Consider the following 15,648-nt stretch of genomic DNA (forward strand, 5'->3'; position numbering starts at 1 on the left):
CTAAGACTTTTGCACAGTATATATACTGTATAAACAAGCATGCCCATGGTAAAAACAATATTGAGGATTTATTGATGACTTACAGTTTTGACATCATTTTCATGATGAAAAATATATTCAAAAAGTGCCTGAAAAAAAAACAAATCCACCTTAGCTAACCTTCCCAAACTCAGGATTGATAACTCTAATTTAAAAAATTTACACACCCGACAATCCCCTTTTGTAATAAAAAATGTCTGTTTTGAATAATTGGAGGAAAAATCCAAGAGGGAGATTTTGCTGCCACTGTTTTTTCCAAAAGCCAATTCTACTACCAGTTTTCATTTGTGGACTACTGCATATGGTAAATGTAATGTTTTGTTTGTATTTTCAGAGTAATATTAAATTGTGTGCTCAGTTTGCTCAAGTCACGAGGCAATTAAAGGAATGTCTTTTTGGGATCTAGATCTGGATTAATCACCTCCAGAAAAGAGCTAAATTCCTACTTGTAAGCTGCATTCTAGAACTGCATCAAAGTAATCAACTAAGATATGGCCCAGATGCAATCATGGTTAAAGAAGCCAAAAAGACTTCCCTATGGCTCATAAAGAAATGTTTACAAAAAAAAATTCGCTGGACCAAATTTGATCCTTTATTGTTTGTTGACATATTCCACAGATGGCCCTAAGGCAATTTAGACTTACACAACCTAGTTAAAGTTATATTAGTGTTTGACTTGCACCTAAGAACCTGTCTGTGGTAAGTACTCGGTCTTTTCTTCTTGGAGCGACGGAGGATGAAAGGTGACCTGATAGAGGTGTATAAGATGATGAGAGGTATTGATCGTGTGGATAGTCAGAGGCTTTTTCCCAGGGCTGAAATGGTTGCCACAAGAGGACACAGGTTTAAGGTGCTGGGGAGTAGGTACAGAGGAGATGTCAGGGGTAAGTTTTTTACTCAGAGAGTGGTGAGCACGTGGAATGGGCTGCTGGCAACAGTGGTGGAGGCGGATATGACAAGGTCTTTTAAGAGGCTTTTGGATAGGTGCATGGAGCTTAGAAAAACAGAGGGTATGGTTAAGCCTAGTAATTTCTAAGGTAGGGACATGTTCGGCACAACTTTGTGGGCCGAAGGGCCTGTATTGTCCTGTAGGTTTTCTATGTTTCTAAGTACGTCTGGCATCTTCTAAAACCTCAACATTTATTGGTGCTGGATCAAAGTCCTAGCTCTGCCCAAGCAACTGCTGAAGTAGAAATAATATTTAAAACAATATCAAAATACAGGTTTTAAATCTCAACTTCAAAAGTACCATTAATAAAATATTCATTAAGCAATTACTCTAATGAGACTTCTTAAAAATATGCTTCCAACAAATACAATGAAGATTATGGTTCAGAGTTTCTGTCATGGGTGCAGTCAGAAATCCAAATGATGTTAGAAATTACACAAGTTTTGCAAATAGAAATGACAACAGAATGTAATTCCTTAAAACAAAACTTATTAAAAATGTAATGAGTAACCTGGCATAGTTTTGTCAATAAAGTAGAAAATAGGATTAAGAGTATAAGCTTAATGTGAATATCCACTGCAATTCCTGAAAGTCGATTTAGAAGAAATGAAAAATTTTAATACACAAGTCTCAAAGTCAGCAAAAACTTTGGGCCTATGCATTTAAAGTCTGGTACAAACCTTAGCTAAATTTGGCTTTCCAGCATACTTAGCTAGATTCAGTCTGGATAAATTAATAAAGGGTCCATCAGGGTTAGTAAGCATGGAAGCCTATAGAAAGATGGAAAAAATATTTTTAGTTGTGGTTCTAAATTAATTTATAAATAAAAATGAAAATACCTTAGATTTGAAAGAAAATATTGCTCTAGAAAAAAAATTACCGTTCCTAGCCTAACATATCTACCAGAAGCACTTGTCACTGGTTGGGCTGTGTAGGCAGTTCTTGGAGTCTTGATAGCTTGCTCCATAGTGCCAGGTCTGCCAGACTGGGTGCCTGGTCTTACAAACCCAGTAATGGGTCTTCCAGATTGAGACATGGGTCTGTGAGAAGAGATAAACAGTCTGATTAGAAATACAGGGGAAAAAACAAATTCCATGGGGGGAGGCGAGATTCTTATAATTCACTTTTGCAGAATCCTGCAGTCTAATGCTCTGTAGCATAAGTGGTTGGCTGTGCAAGTACACTCCTCACAAAGTATTTTTTAAAGACTTTTTTTTAAAAAAGGCTTTAGCACTTAAGGTGTCTAGTCAGTGCTATGTTATTGCCAGATGATAAAAAATAATGTCTTGGACCTGGGTAAAACAGCACATCATAATGGCAACAGATTATGCATTCCATTTTTGGGGAAAAAGAAATTTTACAGTTTGGATAGCTTTGAATTCTGAGATATCTTGATAGGCCCTTGTATAAATCAGACACCAAGCTGACCAAACTAAACAAGGACCAAGCATAATTATATTCAAATATTATTTTCTTATACTACTGCAGTAACTGCACTTCAAGTTCTTTTTAAAACTATAGCTCTTTGGTAAAAGTATATGTTGTTAATGGTCCTATATAAATAAATTATTCTTTCCTTCCTTCTAGCAGGATGCAAAGCTCCATGTAAGTTTTCCACTTTTGTAAACTAAAGGATTTTCGAAGCTATCTGAAATTTCACTCCAGCTGAGCTTAGCCAGTGCATTGCACAGACAAAATCAAAACAGAACATTTCCTGCTTTGTGCAATTTGTTATCACCACATGTAACCAAATTATCAAGGGAATCCATAGTTCAACCACAATACCTGACAGCCAGGCTAGGACCTCCTCCTTGATTGACTCCAGGGAGTTTTAAAGAGGTTCCAGGTCCTAAAAATAAAACAAATATTCTTCAGAGATATCTGTAAAAATCAGTTCAAAAATCCCAATATTGTTTCATCAGCTGCTGTAGGCAAATCGCATTTTTATACAGTGACAAAATTAAAAAAGGTGATTTTTGTACATAGACTCAATAGATTCTGCAGATGCTTGAAGTCTTGACGAAGGGTCTCAGCCCAAAATATCAACTCTTCATTTCCCTTCAGAGATGGTGTCTGGCTTGCTGAGGTTCTCATTTTAGTACATTACTGATTACAAATACATTAAACCAAAGCAAATATGTTAAAAAGGCAGTAAAGTATGAACAATTAATATTTTTAACTTGTAAAAGAAAGAGGTATCATATCCTATTTGAGAAACTTGACTACCTAAGTTGGAACATCTGTGTATGATGCCCTCCAGGTAAAATGGTCAAGCAATAGATTGCAAATGTTTTTTTAAAGATATATAATGCTGAACAAGCCATTTCCCACCCATATCTGCTTCACAATTTTGCAGATCAATTCAACATCAATTTTTTCATCATACTTACTCCACGGCTTCTTGTTTTAAATATTTACATTTTTTCCCATATAAATCCCTGTTGAGGGATCGTCAACAAGGTCCACACAGGTAATAGTTTTCCTTATTTATTCTTCTAGCTTCTCTATTAAATTGTCATTGAGTTTACTGTCATGTGCTCCAGTAGGGTGAGGCACATGTACTGTGAAAAACTTGCAGCACTTTCATAAGCCAAATTGCATTGGTCTACATCAAACACTACCCTTGGTAAATTACTTCATGTCCAGCAATTTTATTCAATGAATTTTCTCATTGCTTTTCTCATTTTCAGTAATAATTTTAAATTGATAGGTCCTCACAATAACATTGAAACAAAAAAATCATTTATTTACATGTTTTTAAAAAATTACTTCAGCACTATCTTCTTTCAAAATATTGGTAGCTTACCTCTAATTAGACTTAGGAATCAGTACTTTGGTGTTTTAAGTTGTTTTTACAATATAATAGTATTTCAAAATTGACCACAGCATTACATTTCTGTATGACAATCAGTATCCATCAATCAAAGAAATCTACAGATGGGTTCTGTTCCTCCATTTCCTTTCTTTTCAATTCCCCCATTGTGTGTACTCTCCCACTCCTTTCATTTCATCTCAAAAGAATCATCTTATACTTCATTAAAATTGATTACATATTTTGCTAATCTGTTGTTTTTCTTCTAAATGTGTTTAAGTCTGATTCATTGCTTGCCAGATATCCTACATATTGCCATCTGTAAGTTTCAGTCCTAAGATCTATCTGATTGAACTTTTTAAAAAGTTATCAGCTAAGCTGGTTACTGAAGTACTTACGGGCAATTTGTGCAATAGCACTATCATCCAGCATTACTTCAGCTATTCCTTCTTGATCTACGTCTACCTCATCCACATACACCATCTCTGTTAAGGCTCGTGTTTTCAAGCTCCATGCCGCCTACAGAATAAATAAATATCCATTTCAAAATTATGATTACAACTTGACATCAAATTGGAACTAGAGAAACAAAGCTTGTATAGAATAGAGGAGCAGATAAGGGACCAAGGACTTTCTAATCAGCAGCAAAAGAATGGCTTACCTCTGACGTAGAACCAATCATGTCCCTTCTGCAAGGACTAGTGGCATGCAACCACTGGAATGTAACTAAATTGTCCAAATAACCAATCAGACAGATGGCAGACCAGAAAGTAAACATACTTCTCATTTTTAGAACATTTTATAGCCAGTATGTTAAGTACGTTGATTAACAGAAATCTTGTAAAGAATCATTCAGAATATTTTCAAAGCCATATCTTAAAAGATTTTTAAGGGAATGAGATTCCACAAAAAAATTCACTGCTATAAATGTTAGAATGATGGCTTAGTATGCAAATAAAATTTCAGTTATGTTTTATTCAGTAAATCGGAACACCTTCAATGTTTTACAGCAAGAATAGTGGGCAAATATAGTAGTTCTAGTCATTCACTGATTCAAAGATAACAATAATCCACAGTCTGTGAAGGAAAAATGAATTTCGATCTTTTCACATATATTCAAAAACTGCTGCCAGATTTCCTCCGATATCAGTATACACAGCAGCCTCACTATTTTTCTCACAGCAAACCCGATTATTGAGAGAATAGGCAAAGTTTCTGCATAATGCTTCTACATAACAGAAACAATGAGGCTCTGATTGCTGTAGTCCAGAAACAAAGCTTTTTTGCTGGTGGGGGAGGGGGGCGTTGCTTTACTGCTGCTTATGTGTGGGAGAAGGGAGCTGGGGGGGGCTTTGGGGTTCTAACATTTAACATTTATTTTTAGTGTCTGATTTCATAAATATTATGTTGATAATAAAAGCAGGTGTTACTGAAGAATTTTGACTGCTGTATACAAGTTCTTTGAGGATGAGCCAGTAGTATAGAAAAGTGAAAAGCAATGGAAGTGGTATACTTGAATCTTGAGAAGGCTTTTATGGACCCAATATAGTTAGAAACACACAGAATTATGGATTTTGTTCTGAAATTAATTACAAATTGATTATTGGAGAGAAAACAAACCAGCAATGAACAAATCTTATTCAGGTTGGCAGACTGTAATTAGAGGAGAACTGGAGGAGTTGATGCTTAGGGCCCAGCTATTCACAGTCTGCATCAACAATTTGGCTGAGGAGCAGGTCGTTATATTTTCCAATTTTGCTCTTGATAAAAAAAATCAATGGGATTAAGAGTAGAAAGGAGGCTGTAAAGAGGTTTCAAGGCAAATACACAAGCTGCTTGAATGAACATCTTGAGAGAGGGAAGAAAATGGAGTTAAATGTATTGGTGAACAAAATAGAAACCAGAGTACAGCAAGTCAGGGTTCGCATGAAGGTTAGAGAATATCTGGTCAACAAAGGTATTTAGAGAAAGAAAGATTGGGAGAAAATTGAAATAAAAACTACAAGATGAGGGTTGTTAGAGAGTTGAATGCTGTTTTAATTTACAAGCCCACTCTAATCTATCTCTCTATAGCTCCCTCAGTGTTAAAACGAGACCCAAAGTAATTAAGCTAAAGCACTTTATTTACTGTTTGGGCATGTTGTAGCCTTCCAAACTCAATACCCAATCTATGGTTTATTTCTGAAATGCAGAAAAGATCACTTGGTGAACATTGTGTATACCATAGTAAATTGGAACAAATCTTTTTCAATAGCTGTCTCATTTGAAATAACTGCTTGGGACCCTGGATGGAGGGAAGGGAAGAGGTGAAAGTACAGGTGTGGCATTTCTTGCTGTTGCATAGAAGAGTGCAATAAGTCCTTCCTCCATTGGACCATTTAAAAGCCTTCTTCTCAATGTATTTACTAAAAAAACTAGCAATACTTACTAAATCTTCAATACTTATTTCCCATGGCATCAATACAACAACTGACTGAAGTAAATTTTGGTTAAGGAAAAAAGGTTCAAAGGTTTATTTTATTGCCAAAGTATGCATTTACAATACAACTCTGATATTCATCTTCTCCAGATAGCCATGAAACACAGAAAGACCATGGGAATTGTTGAAAAGAAAACCATCACCTCCCCCAACAGAAAAATGAAAAAGAAACAAAATTCGTAAACCCCAATACCACCTCCTTCGCACAAAAAACCTAAGGAATCGCCCAGACCCACAAAACCCAAAAGCCCCAACTCCCTCCCTAAGCGACGATAACATCAAATCCCTGCCCACTCCCTCACAAAAAAAAGCGATGATAGCATCAAGTTCCCAGCCCCCTCCTCGCTGAAAAGAACAGCAACAAAACCCCCATCTCCCGTCTCACAAACAAGAACAGATTCACCAACATAGAAAAACACTAACAGGATAATCAGACCCCAAATCCCCAACTTATTCCTCGCATAAAAATTAACATATCACCCACCGCCAATCAGCAACAAGAAAGAAAAGCACCAAAAACATAAGGAAATCACTGATCACACAAATCTCAGAATATCAAAAACATTTTTCCGTCAGCTTTCAAGGAGTGTGGCCGCACCAACTCAGTCCTTCCATGAAAAGCGACTGCCATGCCAGGTCCAAATGTAAACGCTGCTAACCTAGCCACTGAGCCTGTGGTCTTCGTTCAGATCGACTGCTGACCTCCTCCACGTTCACCTCAATGCTTCAATCTTCCTCGCCACTTCGAGATGTAGTCATTCATGACCCCACGTCCTGTCTCTGGTCTTTTCCACAAGACAGCTTGTGTCCTCAATACTTTTCAGGTCCCCGTCTCTGGCCTCCTCCACGAGGCAGCTCTCCAGCCACAGCAGAGTTCTAGATCATTCGATCGAATTTCAAACTGCACGTCACAGGCCCATGGCATTAACACAATCCAGTAAAAAAAAACAAGCAGAACACATAGAGAAGGTGGAAGAATTGAAGAGATTGGCTATCCTGAAGATGTCACCCAAAGAATTGTTGTTCATTGGTGCCATTCTTGACTGGAAGTCAAGCACATTAAAGAATGGTGCAAAGCAGGGGCAGAAATGGCCAGGAAATAAGTTGGATGCAGTGCAAAACATTTTCAAAACAAAACCAAAAATCTTTTACTTCAAAGAAAGCCTTCCTCAATGAGCAATGCTTGAGCTTATCCACTATTATTCATCAAAAGTAAACTTAACTGACTTTCAGAAACACTTATTATTTCCAAACCAAAAGATTTTTATTTTGCAAGGATTTCATAGCTACAGGACAAAGGAAAAATGTGGGAAAGGATGTCGGGGAATCTAGTTTTGTGAGATTTATCTTTACCTCAGTTAGAATGGTTTTAATTTCATTTTCCTTGGCAAGCATGAAAAAGAAATTCAACAAATATCACTTTAAATATTAAGTAGAACTGTTATAATATAGCACAATTAATTATCATACGAGATGAAAATTCAATATCTTTTCCTCATAGGATATTGCAAACCACTAATTAGTATTCTTTGCCTTGCCCACAAGTTATTGTGCCTAGTAGCAGGTTATGATTGTTAAAAGACATTCATGGAATCTTACCCATAAAAGAGGGTAGTGGTGAGTGTTTTTTATTCTGGATAGAGGTTTGCAGAGTTGGTGAGTAAACCTGTAGATAACACAAGATTATAGCATTGTGAATTGTATGGACAATTGCCAAAGGATACAGCAACAGATATATCAGCTGCAAATATTGGCAGATAAGTGGCAGATAAAGTTTAATGATTACGCCACATTTAGCGTAGTGTGTTCAATTCTGGTTACCTCATTATAGGAAGGATATGAAAACTTTGGAGAGGGTGGCAGAAGTGGTTAAGCAGGATTTGTGTGGTTTGCTGGGCACATGCTATGAGCAGAGACTGGACATGCTGGGCCTATTTCTCTAGAGCAGCAAAGGTCAACAGGAGATTTGATATAGTTTATGGGGACATAGATAAACTTCCAGTATCTTTTTCCTTGGACAGGAATGTCTGATATTAGAGGACATATATTCGTAAGGGGGGGGGGGGGTAAAAGTACAAAGAAGATGTGATGTTTTTAAAGCATAGAGAAGTAGGGACCTGGAATGCACTGCCAGGAGTTCTGGTATTAGAGGCAGATAGAAATATTTAAGAAACCTTTGATAGGCACGTGAACATGCAGAAAAGGGAAGGATATGGTCAATGTACAGGTAAGAGGGATTAGATTAATGAGAAGTCATTGGTTGAATTACTTTGGCACAACATCATGAGTCATAGGGCCTGTCCTGTACTGTATTATTCCATATTGAATTATGATCGTGTGAAGAGGCTCAAAAGACCAACTGACAATTTTATGCTTGTTACTTGTTCATATTGCAACAATCATTTGTTGAAGTAAATAGATGGGGAGGCATTATGAATATACTTGCCATTGTTCTAAATAGCATAATAATGACACTAATGCCCTTCCCTTGGACAACATCGGTGGAATAGAGAGGGGAGACTTGCAGCTTGGGCAACTGCTGGTCTTCCATTAAAAAAACCTTACCAGGGTTGTGCCCTGGAAACTTTCCAAGGTGCAAATCCATGGTCTATCGAGACTAACGGAGGCCTACAATGATGACAAGGGCGCAGAATGCTACCTTAAGGCTGTCAATGTATTTGCCAAAACTACACTTGTATAATAGAATAAAGCTGAATACATAAGCAAAAGGACCTAAGGGTGACATTGATTAATGTAAAAATCTCTCTAAGGTACATAAGGACTACGTGGCCAAAGTCTCACATTATCACCAACCAACTGCTGGAGTACATTCTAGTTTTGAGCAAGGAGTTGCAAATGTGTATACCAAGATTCTTCTTCAGGACTGAGAAGGAGAAAGATGGCAGAATAAAAAGTGGGCAGAGGGTAAGGATAGTTGGAAGATGATAGGTGAAACCAGTTGGGTGGGAAAGGTCAAGGTCTAGAGAAGAAGGAATCTGATAGGAGAGCAGAGTGGACCATAGGAGAAGGGGAAGGAGGAGAGGACCCACCCAGGGGAAAGTGATAGGCAGGTGAGAAGAGGTACAAGGTCGGTGTGCGGAATAGAGGAAGGGGGTGGAAATTTTTTTAACTAGAAGGAGAAATCAATATTCATGCCATCAGGTTGGAGCCTACTCAGATAGAATATAAGGTGTTGCTCCACCACCCTGAGAGAGGCCTCATCTTGTCACAAGAGGAGGCCATGGGGCGACATGTTGCAATTGGAATTAACATGTTTGGCCACCAGGAAGTTCCACTTATGGTGGATGGAGCAGGTATGCTTGACAAAGCGTTTCAGAATTATTGCAAATCACAAAAATGATATATATCAACTTGAAGATACTTAGAGGAATGCTTGACAGCAAATGGCATCAGTGCATATGATTTCATAGAGACATGGCTATCTTCAGACACCCTGAGGGCAGACTGAGCAGATTGAGCATCCAGAGCAGACTGCTGAATCGGAGAAGGCAAAAGCTGGGGTCTGTGTTTCTTTATAAACTCTTTGTGATGCTCAGACACAGCAGTTTGTTGCACTTTTGTTCCCCTGACATGGAACATCTAAAGATTAAATGCCAACCATTCTACTCACCAAGAGAGTTCTCTTCCATGACCCAGACCAGTTTACTTACCGATAAAGGCCAATGTTATACAATGTATTGAGGATGGTGATCAGCAAACAAAAACAACCTACCCCAATGCCTTTTAAATCAATGCTGAGGACTTCAATCAGGATTGTTTGAAGAAACCTCTGCCCAGTTATCATCAACATGTCACCTGTAACACTACTTGAACCACTCAAGAACTGCAATACTACAATTACGAATACCCACCATTCAATTCCTAGTCTGCATTTCAGATAATCTGATCATCTGGCTGTCCTCCTCCTACCTGCATACAGGCAGAAGCTAAAAAATCAAGACTCCAGAGGTAAGGACAACAAAGGGGTGGTCGCAGTAGGCAGAGGAGCAGCTATGGGATTGCTTTGAGTGGGTGGAGTGGGCTTTGTTCAAGGACTCAGAGAATCTGTACGAATGTGCCACAGCTCTCACAGACTTTATAAAAACATAGAACATAGAATAGTACACACATTACAGGCCCTTCGGCCCACAATGTTGTGCCGACCCTCAAACCCTGCCTCCCATATAACCCCCCCCCCCACCTTAAATTCCTCCATATACCTGTCTAGTAGTCTCTTAAACTTCACTAGTGTATCTGCCTCCACCACTGACTCAGGCAGTGCATTCCACGCACCAACCACTCTCTTGAGTGAAAAACCTTCCTCTAATATCCCCCTTGAACTTCCCTCCCCTTACCTTAAAGCGATGTCCTCTTGTACTGAGCACTGGTGCCCTGGGGAAGAGGTGCTGGCTATCCACTTTGTCTATTCCTCTTAATATCTTGTACACCTCTATTATGTCTCCTCTCATCCTCCTTCTCTCCAAAGAGTAAAGCCCTAGCTCCCTTAATCTCTGATCATAATCCACACTCTTTAAACCAGGCAGTATCGTGGTAAAATCTCCTCTGTACCCTTTCCAATGCTTCCACATCCTTCCTATAGTGAGGTGACCAGAACTGGACACAGTACTCCAAGTGCAGCTTAACTAGAAGTTTTATAGAGCTGCATCATTACATCGCATCTCTTAAACTCTATCCCTCTACTTATGAAAGCTAACACCCCATAAGCTTTCTTAACTACCCTATCTACCTGTGAGGCAACTTTCAGGAATCTATGGACGTGTACCCCCAGATCCCTCTGCTCCGCCACACTACCAAGTAGCCTGCCATTTACTTTGTACTCTGCCTTGGAGTTTGTCCTTCCAAAGTGTACCACCTCACACTTCTCCAGGTTGAACTCCATCTGCCACTACTCAGCCCACTTCTGCATCCTATCAATGTCTCTCTGCAATCTTTGACAATCCTCTACACTATCTACAACACCACCAACCTTTGTGTCGTCTGCAAACTTGCCAACACACCCTTCTATCCCCACATCCAGGTCATTAATAAAAATCACAAAAAGTCGAGGTCCCAGAACAGATCCTTGTGGGACACCACTAGTCACAACCCTCCAATCTAAATGTACTCCCTCCACCACGACCCTCTGCCTTCTGCAGGCAAGCTAATTCTGAATCCACCTGGCCAAACTTCCCTGGATCCCATGCCTTCTGCCTTTCTGAATAAGCCTACCGTGTGGAACCTTGTCAAATACCTTACTAAAATCCATGTAGATCACATCCACTGCACTACCCTCATCTATATGCCTGGTCACATCCTCAAAGAACTCTATCAGACTTGTTAGGCACGATCTGCCCTTCACAAAGCCATGCTGACTGTCCCTGATCAGACCATAATTCTCTAAATGCCCACAGATCCTATCTCTAAGAATCTTTTCCAACAGCTTTACCACCACAGACGTAAGGCTCACTGGTCTATAATTACCCAGACTATCCCTACTACCTTTTTTGAACAAGGGGAAAACATTCGCCTCCCTCCAATCCTCCGGTACCATTCCCGTGGACAACGAGGACATAAAGATCCTAGCCAGAGGTTCAGCAATCTCTTCCCTCACCTCGTGGAGCAGCCTGGGGAATATTCCGTCAGGCCCCGGGGGACTTATCCGTCCTAATGTATTTTAACAACTCCAACACCTCCTCTCCCTTAGTATCAACATGCCCCAGAACATCAACCTCACTCATATTGTCCTCACCGTCATCAAGTTCCCTCTCATTGGTGAATACCGAAGAGAAGTATTCATTGAGGACTTTGCTCACTTCCACAGCCTCCAGGCACATCTTCCCACTTTTATCTCTAATCGGTCCTAGCTTCACTCCTGTCATCCTTTTGTTCTTCACATAATTGAAGAATGCCTTGGGGTTTTCCTTTACCCTACTTGCCGAGGCCTTCTCATGCCCCCTTCTTGCTCTTCTCAGCCCCTTCTTAAGCTCCTTTCTTGCTACTCTATATTCCTCAATAGACCCATCTGATCCTTGCTTCCTAAACCTCATGTATGCTGCCTTCTTCCACCTGACTAGATTTTCCACTCCACTTGTCACCCATGGTTCCTTCACCCTACCATTCTTTATCTTCCTCATCGGGACAAATTTATCCCTAACATCCTGCAAGAGATCCTTAAACATTGTCCACATGTCCATAGTACATTTCCCTGCAAAAACATCATCCCAATTCACACCCGCAAGTTCTAGCCTCATAGCCTCATAATTTGCCCTTCCCCAATTAAAAATTTTCCTGTCCTCTCTGATTCTATCCTTTTCCATGATAATGCTAAAGGCCAGGGAGCGGTGATCACTGTCCCCCAGATGCTCACCCACTGACAGATCTGTGACCTGACCCGGTTCGTTACCTAATAAAACAGTTGTAGATGAGTGTGATCCCACAAAATCTTCCTCAACCATGATGAACTATGAGATCCACAATCTGCTGAGGACCAGATCAGTGGCATTCAGATCTGGCAACCAAATAAAATATAAGAGGTCCAGGTACGACTTCTGGAAAGCCATTTTTACATGCAAAGTGGCAATTCCAAACCAAACTTTAATCACTAAAGGATGATCGGATGATAGTCTCTCCACAAAATCATTCAGTGTGTTCCTTAGAGGACCAGGACTCCTGAAGAACAATGAGATCCATAATCTGCTGGTGGCCAGAAACATAGAAACATAGAAAATAGGTGCAGGAGTAGGCCATTCGGCCCTTCAAGCCTGCACCGCCATTCAGTATGATTATGGCTGATCATCCAACTCAGAACCCTGTACCTGCTTTCTCTCCATACCCTCTGATCCCTTTAGCCACAAGGGCCATATCTAACTTCCTCTTAAATATAGCCAAAGAACCGGCCTCAACTGTTTCCTGTGGCAGAGAATTCCACAGATTCACCACTCTCTGTGTGAAGAAGTTTTTCCTCGTCTCGGTCCTAAAAGGCTTCCCCTTTATCCTTTGTTATGCCGTTGGCCCCCTCCTTTGTGAAAATCGCAAGAACTCTAGTTAAGGGGGGTCAACTGACCCAAGAGAGAGAGACGTGCGAAAGACCACGTTCTCCCAGGAAGCAGAATAAAAGTGACTTTGACTATTGTCTCATGGAGACCACCTGAAAAGCCCTCGGGCAAAGTGGGCTGATTGAGAGAGAGATCGCATTACCTGCAACTTGATTGACACCTGCGATCTCGTGAAGAAGTATAAAGGCGGGTCTGAGGGGAGGACCCTCAGATGCACCAAGGAAACACACGAAGGAGAAACGCTAGAAATCCAGCGACAGCGTTTTAATAGCTACAGCCGGTGGTGGGGTTCGTGTGCGTCCTTCCCTTGCCTGGGATTGGCGACTTCACCACGGAAGACGGCCTAGCTACAGGGGAAGCCACAGATGAGAGTCCATTTCCCCAACGAGACTTCCGACTACCTCCTACGGGTTGGAAAACCTGTCGGGTAAATGCTTCATGTTCTCTGTCTTTCTAACTAAAAGTGCACCAACGCGACACTTCCGCCGGCAACTAAGTGAAACTGCCGTGATCTAAAAGACTTTTAGATATCCAGTGAACGATATAAAATCTACATTACCCCTAGACGACGATTGAGCTTATTTCTGATTGATTATGGTTACACCGGTGTTTTAGATTGAGTTTTGACGATTTGAATGTTTTGTATTAACCATACGTTTGTGCCCTTGTTGAATAAAACGTTTGAAAATAGTAGCATCCGACTCAGCTGATCCATCTATCTTTGCTGGTAAGTTACCTGGTTACGGGGTTTTCGTAACACCTTAAACTGTGACCCCTCGTTCTGGACTTCCCCACCAATGGAAACAATCTTCCTGCATCTAGCCTGTCCAATCCCTTTAGAATTTTATATGTTTCAATAAGATCCCCCCTCAATCTTCTAAATTCCAGTGAGTATAAGCCTAGTCGATCCAATCTTTCTTTATATGAAAGTCCTGCCATCCCAGGAATCAATCTGGTGAACCTTCTCTGTACTCCCTCTATGGCAAGAATGTCTTTACTCAGATTAGGGGACCAAAACTGCACACAATATTCTAGGTGCGGTCTCACCAAGGCCTTGTACAACTGCAGTAGAACCTCCCTGCTCCTGTACTCAAATCCTTTTGCTATGAATGCCAACATACCATTTGCCTTTTTCACCGCCTGCTGTACCTGCGTGCCCACCTTCAATGACTGGTGTACAATGACACCCAGGTCTCGTTGCATCTCCCCTTTTCCTAATCGGCCACCGTTCAGATAATAATCTGTTTTCCTGTTCTTGCAACCAAAGTGGATAACCTCACATTTATCCACATTAAATTGCATCTGCCATGAATTTGCCCACTCACCTAACCTATCCAAGTCACCCTGCATCCTCTTAGCATCCTCCTCACAGCTAACACCGCCGCCCAGCTTCGTGTCATCCGCAAACTTGGAGATGCTGCATTTAATTCCCTCGTCTAAATCATTAATATATATTGTAAACAACTGGGATCCCAGCACTGAGCCTTGCGGTACCCCACTAGTCATTGCCTGCCATTCTGAAAAGGTCCCGTTTACTCCCACTCTTTGCTTCCTGTCTGCCAACCAATTCTCTATCCACATCAATACCATACCCCCAATACCATGTGCTTTAAGTTTGCACACTAATCTCTTGTGTGGGACCTTGTCAAAAGCCTTTTGAAAATCTAAATATACCACATCCACTGGCTCTCCCCTATCCACTCTACTAGTTACATCTTCAAAAAATTCTATAAGATTCGTCAGACATGATTTTCTTTTCACAAATTCATGCTGACTTTGTCCGATGATTTCACCTCTTTCCAAATGTGCTGTTATCACATCTTTGTTAACCGACTCTAACATTTTCCCCACCACCGATGTCAGACTAACCGGTCTATAATTCCCCGGTTTCTCTCTCCCTCCTTTTTTAAAAAGTGGGGTTACATTAGCCACCCTCCAATCCTCAGGAACTAATCCAGAATCTAAGGAGTTTTGAAAAATTATCACTAATGCATCCACTATTTCTTGGGCTACTTCTTTAAGCACTCTGGGATGCAGACCATTTGGCCCTGGGGATTTATCTGCCTTTAATCCCTTCAATTTACCTAACACCACTTCTCTACTAACATGTATTTCCCTCAGTTCCGTCATCTCACTAGACCCTCGGTCCCTTACTATTTCTGGAAGATTATTTATATCCTCCTTAGTGAAGACAGAACCAAAGTAGTTATTCAATTGGTCTGCCATGTCTTTGTTCCCTATGATCAATTCAGCTGTTTCTGACAGTAAAGGACTTACATTTGTCTTGACCAATCTTTTTCTTTTCATTTATCTA

General features: G+C 40.3%; 1 protein-coding gene across 7 annotated transcripts in view; it reads right to left on the bottom strand.

Moving 5' to 3' along the window:
* Window positions 1-15,648, bottom strand: part of ttc8 (tetratricopeptide repeat domain 8) — a 36,014-nt gene that overhangs the window by 12,131 nt on the left and 8,235 nt on the right. For 3 of the 7 annotated variants that reach the window (XM_073039567.1, XM_073039568.1, XM_073039569.1), the window contains 6 exons: window positions 7,633-7,662; window positions 4,199-4,319; window positions 2,774-2,837; window positions 1,869-2,028; window positions 1,669-1,758; window positions 84-128 (listed from right to left, as the gene is read on the bottom strand). In XM_073039567.1, the coding sequence (XP_072895668.1) occupies window positions 84-128; window positions 1,669-1,758; window positions 1,869-2,028; window positions 2,774-2,837; window positions 4,199-4,319; window positions 7,633-7,662 (510 nt within the window). Of the gene's footprint in view, window positions 1-83; window positions 129-1,668; window positions 1,759-1,868; window positions 2,029-2,773; window positions 2,838-4,198; window positions 4,320-6,228; window positions 6,331-7,632; window positions 7,663-7,878; window positions 7,946-15,648 lie in introns of those variants that run through there. The other 4 variants (XM_073039571.1, XM_073039572.1, XM_073039573.1 and 1 more) reach the window with 4 other exon arrangements.

The sequence above is a fragment of the Hemitrygon akajei genome, chromosome 3 (genome assembly GCF_048418815.1).
Source record: "Hemitrygon akajei chromosome 3, sHemAka1.3, whole genome shotgun sequence".
NCBI lineage: Eukaryota > Metazoa > Chordata > Chondrichthyes > Myliobatiformes > Dasyatidae > Hemitrygon > Hemitrygon akajei.